Source organism: Terrapene carolina, unplaced genomic scaffold (assembly GCF_002925995.2).
Source record: "Terrapene carolina triunguis isolate 2854851 unplaced genomic scaffold, T_m_triunguis-2.0 Scaffold131, whole genome shotgun sequence".
Lineage (NCBI taxonomy): Eukaryota > Metazoa > Chordata > Testudines > Emydidae > Terrapene > Terrapene triunguis.
In genome coordinates, this window is record NW_020664482.1 from 4541514 (window position 1) to 4555730 (window position 14217).

At 40.0% G+C, this 14217-nt stretch overlaps 1 protein-coding gene across 1 annotated transcript in view; it reads right to left on the reverse strand.

Moving 5' to 3' along the window:
• Positions 1-14217, reverse strand: part of MAP7D3 (MAP7 domain containing 3) — a 62618-nt gene that overhangs the window by 2416 nt on the left and 45985 nt on the right. The window contains exons 14-20 of the mRNA XM_026652932.2: positions 9873-10008; positions 7565-7724; positions 5673-5777; positions 5310-5363; positions 4852-4939; positions 4099-4225; positions 2041-2336 (exon numbers count right to left, since the gene is read on the reverse strand). Of these exons, the coding sequence (XP_026508717.1) occupies positions 2041-2336; positions 4099-4225; positions 4852-4939; positions 5310-5363; positions 5673-5777; positions 7565-7724; positions 9873-10008 (966 nt within the window). The remainder of the gene's footprint in view (positions 1-2040; positions 2337-4098; positions 4226-4851; positions 4940-5309; positions 5364-5672; positions 5778-7564; positions 7725-9872; positions 10009-14217) is intronic.

The window sequence follows — 14217 nt, forward strand, 5'->3', positions numbered from 1 at the left end:
GAAGACAGGTCACTGAGAGGCAAAAATCAGACACTTTAATATGGGTAAGCGTGAGCTTGTACATCTAAGAACAAAACAATGTCGGACACAGGGCTGGGATCTAGTCTGGAGAACAGCGACTCAGAAAAGGACTTGTGGGATATGGAACAGGAAACCCAGTAGTATGCTATGACAAAAAGAGCTAGTAAAAAGAACAGGAGTACTTGTGGCACCTTAGAGACTAACAAATTTATTAGAGCATAAGCTTTCGTGGGCTACAGCCCACTTCTTCGGATGCTGTAGCCCACGAAAGCTTATGCTCTAATAAATTTGTTAGTCTCTAAGGTGCCACAAGTATTCCTGTTCTTTTTGCAGATACAGACTAACACGGCTGCTACTCTGATACCAGCTAGTTTCACTCAAGTCTCTGACCCACCACCCTAATGATCAGTCATGGACATGGATAACTACACATGATTTGTGATGAGACAACAACTTTTGGAGGATTCCCACTATTAGACTGGTAATTCTTCTCTCCCTCACACTTCACACTCAGGCCTGTCAGCTTGAGGTCTTTAGACTCTTGTTTGGTTTTTGTAAACCTGCTTGTGCAATTAAGATTTTGTTTCAATAACCTCAGAAGTTTTGCTCGGGATGAAACACTGGTTTTGATATACTGTTCTCTGCATTACAGATCTCTAACCAACAGCTTTTAAAAATTAATGCATTCTGTACTGAGTTTACCAGGAAGAAATCACAGTTCCTTTCCAGCAAAGCACAATACAGTTAACACTTCCTCCCTACTGCTTATTGTCTAGTGTTTAGAGGGGAGGACGGGGAGTCAGGACACCTCTGTCACTAATTCACAGTGTGACCACAGGCAACTCTCAACTTCTGTCCACTCATCTGTAAAATCAGTACAACGTCTACCTCAGAGGTGTACGAGGCTATTCTTAAATGAAATGCATCAAGTGCACAATATTAATTAAATAATCATTTGCTCTAGAAGCAAACATGTTATTCATTTTATCCCCATATTAATGGAACATCTTTCATTCAGCACTAGCACCAACAGTATGCCTATTGTCATGTCTAGTCAAGCTCACACAGCTTGCACAGCTTCAAGCTCACACAGTCAACTTGTGGAACTCCTTGCCTGAGGAGGTTGTGAAGGCTAGGACTATAACAGCGTTTAAAAGAGAACTAGATAAATTCATGGAGGTTAAGTCCGTTAATGGCTATTAGCCAGGATGGGTAAGGAATGGTGTCCCTAGCCTCTGTTTGTCAGAGGGTGGAGATGGATGGCAGGAGAGAGATCACTTCATCATTACCTGTTAGATTCACTCCCTCTGGGGCACCTGGCATTGGCCACTCTTGGTAGACAGGATACTGGGCTAGATGGACCTTTGGACTGATCCAATATGGTCATTCTTATGTTCTTATGTTCTCACACAACATGAAGAATTATTATTATTTTACAGTAAAAAACAGGTGTCAAGTGGAAGACTGTTCTGCCACAAGTGCAGAATACCTAAAAGCCCTACAGACTTAGAAGAGGTAATTTTAAGACTCAGAACAGCTCAGCCCCAGCAAAGTGCAAGAATATACTTAAGTGGAAGGACTTAAGTCAGAGAGGTCGAGCTCATGAAGGGTTTTAATAGTAACCAGCAACATTTCAAAAATTATCTTTTTTTTTTTAAAAAAAACCACAGTAACCATTTAAGAGATTTAAGAACAAAAACAAAAAACAAAAAAATAGAAAAGTTTTAGTCCTAGGGAGAGGTACAGAGGCTTCATAGTGATTGAGCTGTACTTTTGGAAGAGCACTCAGCAGGTGTGTTAACTAGCTGTAGTAGTTAAGTCCCTTCAAAAGTCATCGACTAGTTACTCCTCTGACAAAAGGAAAACAACAAGCACAACAGTAAGAGCCTGTTGCTAGTTTAGAGAATATGAGAGATTCTCAAAAAAAAAAAAAAAAGGCACAAATATACAGTAAATATTTAACAAAGCTACCTTAATTTAGTGGGAGCAGGAGGTAGAAGGGAAATCAGCATACATTACCTGATGCAGTCTCGATAGGTTTGGTCAAGGAATTCACCGTGCCATCGTCCTCAAATGCCAATTTTGGACTAGAGGGAAGGGTAGCAGCATCATTCAAGTTTTCATTACAGTTATCAGCAGTGATGCTGTCTGAACTCAGTTTGGTTGACTTGGAATGTACTCCAAGATCAATAATTTCTTCAAAAGTCCATGCATTAGATTTTCCATTGAGATTCTGTATAAGTCCAATCGTACGATCAGCTTCATTAACGTGCAATACTTCTGAATTCTGGATAACCATTTCTTTTGCTGAAGGACTGGAGAAAGAACAAACATTTGTTAAGAGTGCTGGACACCTGACCCTTATTTACCAATAGAAAAGGAGGTCAGCCAACTAGAAATCCCCATATTCTCCCCAACGAATATTTTTGGGGATAAGCTGCCCTACCTGTAATGCGGTTGTTATAGAAGTCAGATCAGAAGGAACAACTGCATCAACATCCATTCAGTCACTTCTGCACCAATAACCATCAGATAAGAGCACAACTCCACAGAATTGGTATAAAAAAGTCACAGGATCCATGTCCCTGCTTTAATAGTCTGTGTTTCTGCTTTGTTTTCAGATTATTTTTGATAAACACATGCATTTACTGAGTCACAGACTACTCTGTAAAAGTGTTATATTCAAACCATCAGTTTCAATTCATTTTTGAAGAAGTCATGAAACATTAACACTTCATATTCAGTCACTAGACACATGTGGCAAGAACAGAAACTTAATTTAATATCAAAGAATTTTCACAGTGCAAATTCTAAAGCATCATTAGGATTTGGACAAGCAAATAGAATTGCCCATGAATCTAGAGATTTTTCCTAGGACTGGATGGAAATTCTTTATTCTGAAAAAAAAAAAAAAAAAAGATGAAAATGAGAAATGTATTGTTAAAAACCTCACTTGGTGGGAATTTTAGTATTAGTTTTTAATATTGTTTTAGCTGAATTGAAGGTGTCTTAGGCTACGTCTACACTACGAGGGGGATCCATTTCAGATATGCAAATTCAGCTACGGGAATAGCGTAGCTGAATTCGACGTATCCAATCCGACTTACCCCGCTGTGAGGACGGCGGCAAATCGACTGCTGCGGCTCCCCCATTGACGGCGCTTACTCCTACCTGGGCTGGTGGAGTATGCGCGTCGATTCGGGGATCGATTATCGCGTCCCGACGAGACGCGATAAATCGATCCCCGAGAGATCGATTTCTACCCGCCGATCCGGGCGGGTAGTGAAGACAAGCCCTTAGAGAATCCTGTAGATACTCTCTATTCTCTTGTTTGGGGATTTAGTATCAAACTGTCATCCAACCTCAGGGAAAACCGTTTAGGTTGTTGCCTTTGTTTACCAGTAAGTTCGGTATGTTTCTGTTTGTTTGGCAACATCTCAGCCCACTTACCACCACCACTGTTATTGACATGGCACTATCAAAACCAAGAGCTTATGCATTAAAGAGCAAACTGACAGTTTGATCATGTAATGCACTTGAGGCAGTGGGCACTGCTTCATAATGGAAAGTTTTAAACTGATATTTTTCTTTATCAAGATAAGTTCTGAAGCAAACTAACAAAATCTCTGGATTTAGTTTCTGCACATTAAATTAATTGATCAGCTGTGGGCCTGTTCAATTTCACACCAGATTTACACTGAGTATATCTCCACTGACTTCATTAGTGTTACTCCAGACTCACGTTAGATTGAGAAGAATCACAATCAGCTCCAAAATACAACAAATGTATAATTATACAAGAAGGAATAATTTATGTTTTATTTTATAATTTAATGTTACATTGTTTTATATATTTAAAGTGGCATATATCATTTTTTAAATACTAACTTGTAGTTGTCAGGAAACACCTGATTTACTCTAGGCAAAACTTCAACAAAACTGGACAGCCTCAAATTAAATTTTTGGCAACCTATGATCAGTACTAAACACAAACTATATGAAGTGTATTTAAGGATTTATTGCATAAATTACAATCAGATGCAACCTTTACATTAGGACACCATTACACAGGCTCACCTGTAATCCTTTAGCTGCATAACATGCAAAGACCCCTCATTCTCCTTCTTCTGATAAATGTCTTGCTCATCTCCATTCATAAGTACTTCATCCGCCTCCATTTTTGACATATCTTGCATTGAAGATTCTGTAGAAGTCAAACCACATGCAAACTCAGAACTATATTGTGTCTGCACCTTGATTTCTTGAGATAGATCAACACCATTTATCTTTTCTGAAAGAAAGAGAGCTGCAATATATTAGAGTTGCTATTCCAAATTAACAACACACAAATAAATGCCTAACTGGTCTCTCTTCTAGCTGGAATGTTCTGAACATACAATCTCATAAAATGAACATCTCTAATGGGAAATTGGCTATAATGATATAGAATAATACATGTATTTTTAAAGTGCCAAAACAAATCTGAAACATTTTTATTGTATAGTCATTCTCAAATCATACATTTTTAGTTAACAATTTTGCCTGTCTTCCACACAATGGAATAAATAATCTATTCTCATTTTTATGCACACCGCTTCCATGGCAATTGTGGAAGTGGTGTACTCAAATCATCATACATCAGCATGAAAATTAACTTACAGTAAATATTGCCAACTGCTGAAAATGGAGTAGGGCCTTTCAGAGGATGAGTGAAGAAACAAAATCCTTCGTTTATTAGGGAGTTCAGATCCCATTGAGACAATGACTACCCTGCTTTAGAGTATAAGCAATTTTAACAATTTTGGACCTCATTTACCAAACATTGTTTACCTGGTTGATATGTTTTTTCAAGGCCCAACTCTTCCTCCTCTTCAGCATCCTCTTCCTCGTCAGCCTCATTAGCAGACTTCTCTTCATTCTGTAACAGAAATCTGTATTACTGCTAACTTAAACTGTTGTAAGTAACACCACCACCACCACACAATATTTATCGTGAACTGCCCACATATCACACAGGCCATGATTCAATACATTTTAAAAGATGTACATCCAGCTTACATGCTGTAGAGACCCTCAGGAGTATCTAAGAATTGCCATGAGTATACTGAGAGTTACTATCTGTCATTGCACAGGATCCTTGTCCTATGACTGGAAGCCATTTCATTTCAGTTGAACAGAACATAAAGATGTATGTTATTCTTCTGAAAGTGAACCATTTAATGGAAAGGTTCTGAAAGTGAAACATGAGAACTCCTTGAATCTATATAATGTCACATATAAACAAGTACCTTGGCTTCATTCTGTTCTGACTTCCGAGTTCTTTTCATTATTTCTTCAATTCTCTGTTAAAGCAAAAAAAAAGTGAATTTGTCACAACATGGAAAAGGCTGAACTTTGATCATTTGGCTTCTTTTATTAATTTTTGTATTTAAAGGATTTAAAAATTCCTTACTCTAATTACCATTTTAAATAGTCATTTTTTAGAATAGAAACCAAAATATACATTTAAAAACACCATTTGATTTATTCAAATACATGTGACTGTTCCCAGTTCAGATCGTTTGTTTAACTTTATTCACCAGATTGCTTTAACATTAGAGTCTCAACACACTTTAGGCTCGCTTAAAGGCTTGAAAGCAAGAACTATGCACCTTTTTCCTTTCAAGTCTCTCCTGCATATTTTGCTGCATAATCCTCTCTCGCTCCTGCCGTTGTCTTTCAGCTTCTTCTTGGGCTTTTGCTTCAGCTTCCTCTCTCTAAAATTAAGGCAGAGAATATGGGATCCAATACATAAATCAATTTTAAGGTGTCAAGAGAGCTATTTTAGCATTAGTTATTTTGTAGATGAAATGATTCATACCACCACTGAAGCATCTGGTGTGCGGTACATGTAAACACATATTATCCTAATCTTGAAAATCTGAATTACAGATTTGCCACCTGATTCTGAAATCCACAGAAAAAATATTTAGTTAAATGATTATCCAAGTTCTTTAGATGGCCCCAGAGCTATTTGAATAGTTAGTTTAACCTGTACTTCAGAATGAAGGTCCATTTAAGGAAGATACTTTAGAAACCATGAAGAAAGCAGTTAAATTGCAAATATAGCAAAATTAATTAAAAACCTTTGCAGTCAGATATTTGTATTTAAGATAGTTGGCACTGAATATCTTAGGGCTGGTCTACACTTACCCCCCCAAATCGAAGTAAGGTACGCAAATTCAGCTACGTGAATAACGTAGCTGAATTCGACATACCTTACTTCGACCTTACCGCGGTTCAGACGCGGTCCACACGCGGCAGGCAGGCTCCCCGTCGACTTCGCGCTACTCCTCTCGCTGAGCTGGAGTACCGCAGTCGACGGGGATCACTTCCTGGTTCGATTTATCGCGTTCAGACCAGACGCGATAAATCGAACTCGGAACTTCGATCCGCAGCCGTCGAACTAACCGGTAAGTGTAGACTAGCCCTTAGCGCTCCTATTATAACGGAATCGGTTTTTCACTATGATTGCAAGCCTTGATGGGGAGATAAGAGGGTTCTTAACACTAGCTTATTTTTATAACAATTGTTCAGAACAGTAAAGTATGATAGAGCCTGAGAATGAAAATATATACCATAGATACAAATGGCTGTTAGAAATTCATCATACATTGAACAAGGTCCATATAGCCTGAAAAATGTAATTTCTTTCATTCATTAGGAAGGATACCTTTTCCAGGTTATATAGACATTCATTATCCATGAAAGGCTATATTTAGGGGTTAGTAGTATTTTCATTCGTAGTATTTGGGGGCCATGGATGAGCATTCTTGTCACACTATGCGCTAGCACCTGGCCCGGGCAAGCTAATGATCCAACCAGTGGACCAAATTCGGTGATGAATCCTGGTCACGTGCCACCTGAGGCACGTTGCACATACGCTAAGAAGCACACCTCTACCTCGATATAACGCTGTCCTCGGGAGCCAAAAAATCTTACCGCGTTATAGGTGAAACTGCGTTATATCGAATTTGTTTTGATCCACCAGAGCACGCAGCCCCGCCCCCCCGGAGCACTGCTTTACCGCGTTAGATCCGAATTCGTGTTATATTGGGGTAGCGGTGTATTTTAAAATCTGCTGTATCAGTTTCTTAGCTAGTAACATTACCTTTTATAGAGAAGTTAGATCGCACAAGGTGCCCCAGACTCCTCTCTGATCTTTTAAAACAGGAAGCTCTGTAAGTGGCCCCAATAAGATTATGAAGAAGCTCTATTATACTTTGGCTTTTAGAGTTCCTTGCATCTTACCTACCAAGCAGCTTTCAGCCACCAGTGCACTGAACATGACTAAAATGGTTATGAAATATTTGCTTCTTTCCCAGACCCAAAAGCCACACCATTTAGGAAGATTTCAATAGTTTTACCTAGGGTATCCCATGTCCCTTTATGACTGGGCATTTTCCAACATGAACTGATTCAGGATCTAACAAGAATTACTTAACAGCTTTTTCAAGGAACAGAGTCATGTTCTACATCTAGCAAGTAAACCTGTTAAACCTACTAGTTTTTCCTGCTCCTCCTGTTCTTTGCGAACTCTCTCTTCAGCTTGTCTTTGCTGTTCTTCATCATCAAGTCTTTTTTCTTCCTCCAGTCTGTGGAGCTCCTCCTCTCTTTGTGCTTTATCTTCAATCATTTTCTTTACCATTTCTTCTTCTCTGCTCCTAGTATTTCCAAGAAATGGATTACAGACTGGATATTATTTATTTAAAGTGTGAGAGTTTAAAGCTTGTGAAAGATGCCAAAGGGTAGGTCTACACTGCAGCTGGGAGCATGCTGTACATAGCAGCGTGGACGTTGCCACAGGGCTAGTAACACGAGCTTGGACCCAGGGGATCAGGCGGGCTTGTTCTTGGGCAGCTAGCAGAGCCACAACATCCACACTGCTATTTTTAGCACACTACCTTGAGTGGAGCTAGAGCAGGTCTGTCTACCTGGGTTGGGAGGCACGCTCCCAGCTGCAGTGTACACATAACCAAACTCACAGTCAGCTATAGTAGATTCCACTTGTTACCAGCAAAAAAGTTGCCATTAATTGGCAGTTACCAATAAGCTGAAGGCAGGTTTGTGGGGCTGCAGCTAGGGAAGGAAATACTGGGGCGTGTCTTGCCAACCTGATTGTGAGCAGAGCAGCAACCAGGAGGGGGTTGCAGCCCAAAAGCCAGGACTTTACTTGGGGAGGGGAAGCTGTGGGCAGGGCAGCAGCAGGAAGAGGTACATGCAGCTCCATGGACCTCCCAGCTCCCCATGGAAAGCCCTGGCATCCAGGCTGAAGCCACCCCCATTGCCCTGCCACAGCCCCCCTCCCAGCAAACAGAACTGGGACTCCAGCAGAGGTTACCCTGTTGGGTGGAGATGCAGAGGCCCCTGCCTCTTATCTCCTGTGTGGTCCAGGGTTGCACATAGGTTTGTGGGGCTGTAGCCCAGGAAGGAAGTGCTGGGATGGGCTGAGGTCCAGCTGCAGGCAGGTTTTCAGGGCTGCAGGCAGGGAAGGCATGTCCCAGTGCTTCCTTGCTGGCAGCCAGGGCCTTTCTTCCAAAAAAGTTTTCAATAAGTGGCATGCTGTTGCCAATACCTGAATCTCATTAACATTAAAGTCAACAGGACAGGATTGGTTCCTGGCAAAATATTGCTATTAAGCAGAAGTTGTTAATATCAGGGTTGTTATTAAGCGGCATCCACTGTGTCTAGCCACAGAGGAGATAAACATAAAGCAGCAAACAGTAAAAGTTTACAAATAGCACCATCCCACCAGTGTCTCTTTCAACTGTGAGCTGGAGGAACAGAAAGGATCTGTGTACAGAAAGGTAATTCATCCTTCCTGGACAGTTAATTCTTTGGACACTACCGATAACAGGTAATAGTCCTGCCTCAGTACAGAGAGCTGGACCACATGACCTATCGAGATCCCTTCCAGTCCTACATTTCTAGGATACTGTCAAGAAGGGTGCCAGTTGTTCTGGTGATATGGACACTTGTCCACGGAGAACTAGACTAATAAGAGAAATGCATTGCATGTAGGCTGCCAATATCATGTGGCATCTCAGTCATCATCAACCCGGGACGAATATAAACTAAGAACCTAGAAGGCAACATGTCTCCCAAGTTTGCCAAAGAAGAGTTTAAGAGGAATACAGGAGAATCTAAGAGTTACGAACTGACCGGTCAACCACACACCTCATTTGGAACTGGAAGAACACAATCAAGTAGCAGAGACCAAAAAAGGCAAATACTGTACAGCACAGTACTGTGTTAAAGGTAAACTTCAAAAAAATAAAGGGAAGTTTAAAAAAAGATTTGACAAGTTAGGGAAACCGTTTGTGTGCTTGTTTAATTTAAAATAAGATTGTTAAAAGCAGCATTTTTCTTCTGCATAGTCAAGTTTCAAAGCTGTATTAAGTCATCGTTCAGCTGTAAACTTTTGAAAGAACCACCATAATGTTTTGTTCAGAGTTATGAACAACCTCCATTCCCGAGGTGTTCATAACTGAGGTTCTACTGTAGTTTGAAGAGGATTTTAATATCCTATAAAGAAAATTAAATGTAACTGGAGTAAGAAGCATATCTTATATTTTTAGTAGTAGAATCACTGGAGACTTGAAAGGAAGAGAAGCAGTCTGCCTAAAAAGTGACATCCCATTTCACACAGACTTCTGACATTCACAAGGATATTTATTTCCAGCAAACTCTGCCATGTGTACCTGCCTCTCTGCAGATTCTCGCATGTGTAGCTAAAATATATGCCAGCCAGGTTTACATGCCAATCAGATTTGCATCACAGAAAATATTGTTTTCTGGTATTTACAAGTTACCTTTCCTCCTCTTCTCTCTGAATTCTTTCCTGGTCTTCACGCTCTCTTTGCTCCCGGGCAAGACGTCGTTTCTCTGCTAAGATTTTAGCGGCTTCTTCAGCTGTTGTGGTTCCTGGAATATTTTTGCTACTAGATTCTGTAATTTGAAAGAAGGTGCTGTTATATAGAACCATCCACTTCAAAACATGCCTTCACCACTGTGATATGAGAGGCGAGTAACACTGCTTTTGTCCAACTGCCCTACCATCGTTAACATGAGTATTCAACCAGTCATTCAAAGCACTCTGTATTCAACACATAGAGAAACTGGAAGAAAATCCTAAACAGTTGAAAGAAAGCAACAATAGGAGCCCAGTACCTTATTTACACTGCAGACATACTACACTAACTCATTCCAACAAGACACCTTTGGCTGTTTTCAGATAATGTAACTACTGAAAATACATTGTGATATTCCAATAATTTGAAGACCACTCAGTTTAAATGCAAACAAGAACAAACACTTTATTCCAGGGGTCTGACTGGCATCCCCTCTAGGTTTCTCTTCCTCATGACCCCCACTCCGGTGTCTTCTCTTCCTCCTCCTGGTTCCACTTCCTGGTTTCTTAAAGGAACCACACCTCATAAGCAACCATTCCCAAATACTACATGCATCTTTGCTACAAATAATGCTGTAATAATCATAACGATTAAAAGAATATTTCCAAAAGCTAAAATAATTGCGTAACCTTCAAAGACTATTCTATTAGTGCTTTTTAAAAAAAATCTGGAGAAATATTATTGTATGAGCAATAAGCTTGTTAGTCTTCCTTATAATAAACAGGACAAACATATTCTGGACCAAAAGAGGAAGTATCGATTTTTAAAATCCATTTCCCAAAATTAGCAATATTTTTAGAATATTAACAACCATGCCTTTGTTTTATCAGTAAAATTCAACTAGAGCACCACACACTCCATTGCTACATTCTCATTTTACATGGAGATCAAAACATCTCTTACCGCTCTTTTTTATATAATATCCCAAGATATAATATATTACAAGGCCTAAGGGCACAGCCAAACTCTCTTTTATATATACACACACAACCCACACCCATTGCCCTGGTGTCTGAGTACAAGAAACATGTTCATAAAAATATTCTGAAAAGCCACTTGACTAATTTATACTGTTAACAACCCTCTTGTTTTTAGGAAGTATCCCCATGTTTTTAGGAAGTATCCCCATGTTCTTGAAGTTTAACTGGTTTTAATGTAACTGATGTCTGATCTTTAGAACATTGAGGGCCTGATTTTCAGTTGCTGTAAATCAGCATATTTCCGCTGAAGGCAATATGCCTATGCCAATTAATACTAGCTGAGATTCTTCCCTTAATTTATTTTAACATCCTTACAGATGGACAGATAACTGCAGGTGTAACACTGATAAATCCTTCAAGTCCAGATGATTAATATTTGGAAAAGTCTTCAAATGTAACAAAAATTAGACTTATTTCAATGAGCAGCAAAATCAATGTACTGACAAAAGTATTTCTCTTCTAGCCTGAAAAAACACATTACTTCAATATAATGTGCCAATTTATGTGAAATTCAGACACTATTTAGAAGTTTAAGACAGTACAGTGGGAAAGATTTTCCAAGCGTTGGGTATGGACTGTGAATGTGAAGTCATTGTCCACAAACTGTAGAGTGAAAGCATCAACAGCACTTATACAGCTGTAGAGTCAAGACAAAGTTTGTGCACACAAATTGTGCTTGCAAAACAGAGGGGATGCAAGTGTGTACACAGGATTCCAATTTCCTAGCTGGCATTGCTGGAGAGTGTTTTTTCCTATGTATTTAAGATTTATACAATCTCCAGGGCCTCTCCAGGGCTTTTACCACCTTTGATTTAAGAAATGCAATCATACCATACAAGCAAGAATAAAACTGTATCATCGCCAAACCTAGAAACAAGCCAGTCCAAGGAATATGAAAATACCCAACCTCCCCAAGCAACACCAAACCGCACAGACCATCCCTCTGCACATACCTACCTCCCAAATTGCACAGGAGGGCAGTCAGGACAGGTGCAAAGACTGGTTCTGGTACCAATCATCTACCTCCTCAAATAAAAGCTTTGTGTGCATAGCAGGAAGATTGACTCAATTAAAAACAATACTAAGGGAAAGTCTTTTCCTTCAAACATTCTTAAGCTATTTGTTGTATGAAAAATTGGGAAAGACAAAACGTAAGTTGATAATACACAGAGCACAGCATGTATGTGCCAAGAGTTAGCTTTCTAAACCTCACAAAGAAGCTATTGCTTGCATCAGGCATTGACATTTTTGAAATGGACCTGGGGAGGCAAACCTACAGAGGTAGGAGGTTGTTCACTTCTGGTCATGAAGTCTGGCTGCTGCTGTGGGCTAATGTATAGGACCACTGGACTGGGAGTCAAGATACCTGGGTGCTAATCGCAGCTCTATCACTAGCATGCTGTCTGACATCAGGCAAGTCATTTCAACTCTGTGCCTGTTCCTCTGCCACCCTTGGTCTGCCTCATCTGTAGAAATCATAAGCTGTCTGGGGAAGGTACGGTCTCTTAATACAAGTCTGTACAGCACCTAGCACAATGGGCCCTGATCCAGGCACTACTATAATATAAACAATAGCAGCAGCTGCTGCTAAGCCAACAGGATTCTTACACCTGTTTATACACAAAGTCAATAAAACAATGATGCCATCAATAATCAATCATTAAACTTGGGCAAACTTATCATAAAACTGAGCCGGACTATATATTCCCATGAAGAATGCAGGCCCTCAGTGTAAAATCTCTACCTGAGGCAATACCATTTTAGCTACAGGTCACCACATAAAATATTGTGAGTATGCAATATCAAAAAAGATAAAGGGAACCAGTCACAGTAATGTTTGGAATAGCAGATTATTGGGATAGATCAGGATGGGGAAGGAAATAGGAAGAAGATGGGAAGCCTGCAGGGTGGAAGAGGCAATTTGTGAAAGATGTATATTTTCTCTCTTGAAGGTGGATCATAGTTTTCCATAAGGATTTCAGCACAGACTAACTTTGTGCTCTCAAGGTTAGGAGCACAAATTTCTGGGCATGCAAGTAGTGAGTGTACAAACTTTGGAATACTCAAAGTCTCAGATATGCATGTACCAACATCATTTGGTGCACAAGTAAAGTATGCAGACACGTGGGTACCTGAATTGTATGTGGTCAGTTTTGGGGCACAAATTTAAGTCTTCCATGATCTTTGTCTTGCTCAATTCCTCCCTCTGCGCTACTTGGAGCTTCTTGCGTCTGTAGAGCAAAAGAGGTCATCTTCCAACTCAGAAAAGTGCTTCTTTAGAGTGCCTGTATAATCCTCCTCTGTCTTTGTATCAGTGGGGATGGAAGATGATGCACTTTTTATGTTCCTATGTCACATATTCCATCTACTCAGAGCCAGAATTTCAGACAGATTTAGTTGTTAGAGAATGGGCCTCCCAACATGAACACATGCATTAGCAATGTTCTCCCATTGTAGCTTTGTGTGCTGTTCAGTTTTCCTACAGTGATATTCCTGATGATCTTTCATTTCTCAGGATCGTCTCATTCCTTTGCTGTACTTTTTAAAACAAGCTGCTCATGATTTAAAATTAACCCAACAGGACTGCTGTTCAGTTGTTGGTGTTTGGTGTCACTTGCTGTCAGCTTGTGGATTATAAGAAGCACTCCTTGAAAGGAAGAATTGTGACACTTCCAGCCCCATTTTGTGTGTAGGATTTCTTCAATCAACTCCTTCTCTGAGGATTCACCGTCGGCACTACTTGACCTGTGTGGGTTAAGGGGTGGAAGGAGCGTGTTAAGTAGGCCCGTGGAACTGTTGTCTTGTGAAGAGTTGGTGGTGGTTTACCCTCCTCCCTAGGTCTAGTGAAGCTACAGTTTCCTGTATGATGGACTGAAGAATGTTCCACATTACAGCTATCTAAGGAGGAGCCTGCCATCGCCTCACTGGAATGTGGTTTTTTACCTAGCCACTAAGATAATGTGTACCTGTGTTGAAACAGTGTGATGTGTGGCATTAGACCAGGGGTTGGCAACCTTTCAGCAGTGTGCAGAGTCTTCATTTATTCACTCTAATTTAAGGTTTCGCGTGCCAGTCATACATTTTAACCTTTTTTAGAAGGTCCTTCTATAAGTCTATAATATATAACTAAACTATTGTTGTATGTAAAGTAAATAAAGTTTTTAAAATGTTTAAGAAGCTTCATTTAAAATTAAATTAAAATGCAGAGCCCCCCGGCAGGGCCGGCTCTAGGGTTTTTGCCGCCCAAGGCAAAAACAATTTTGGCC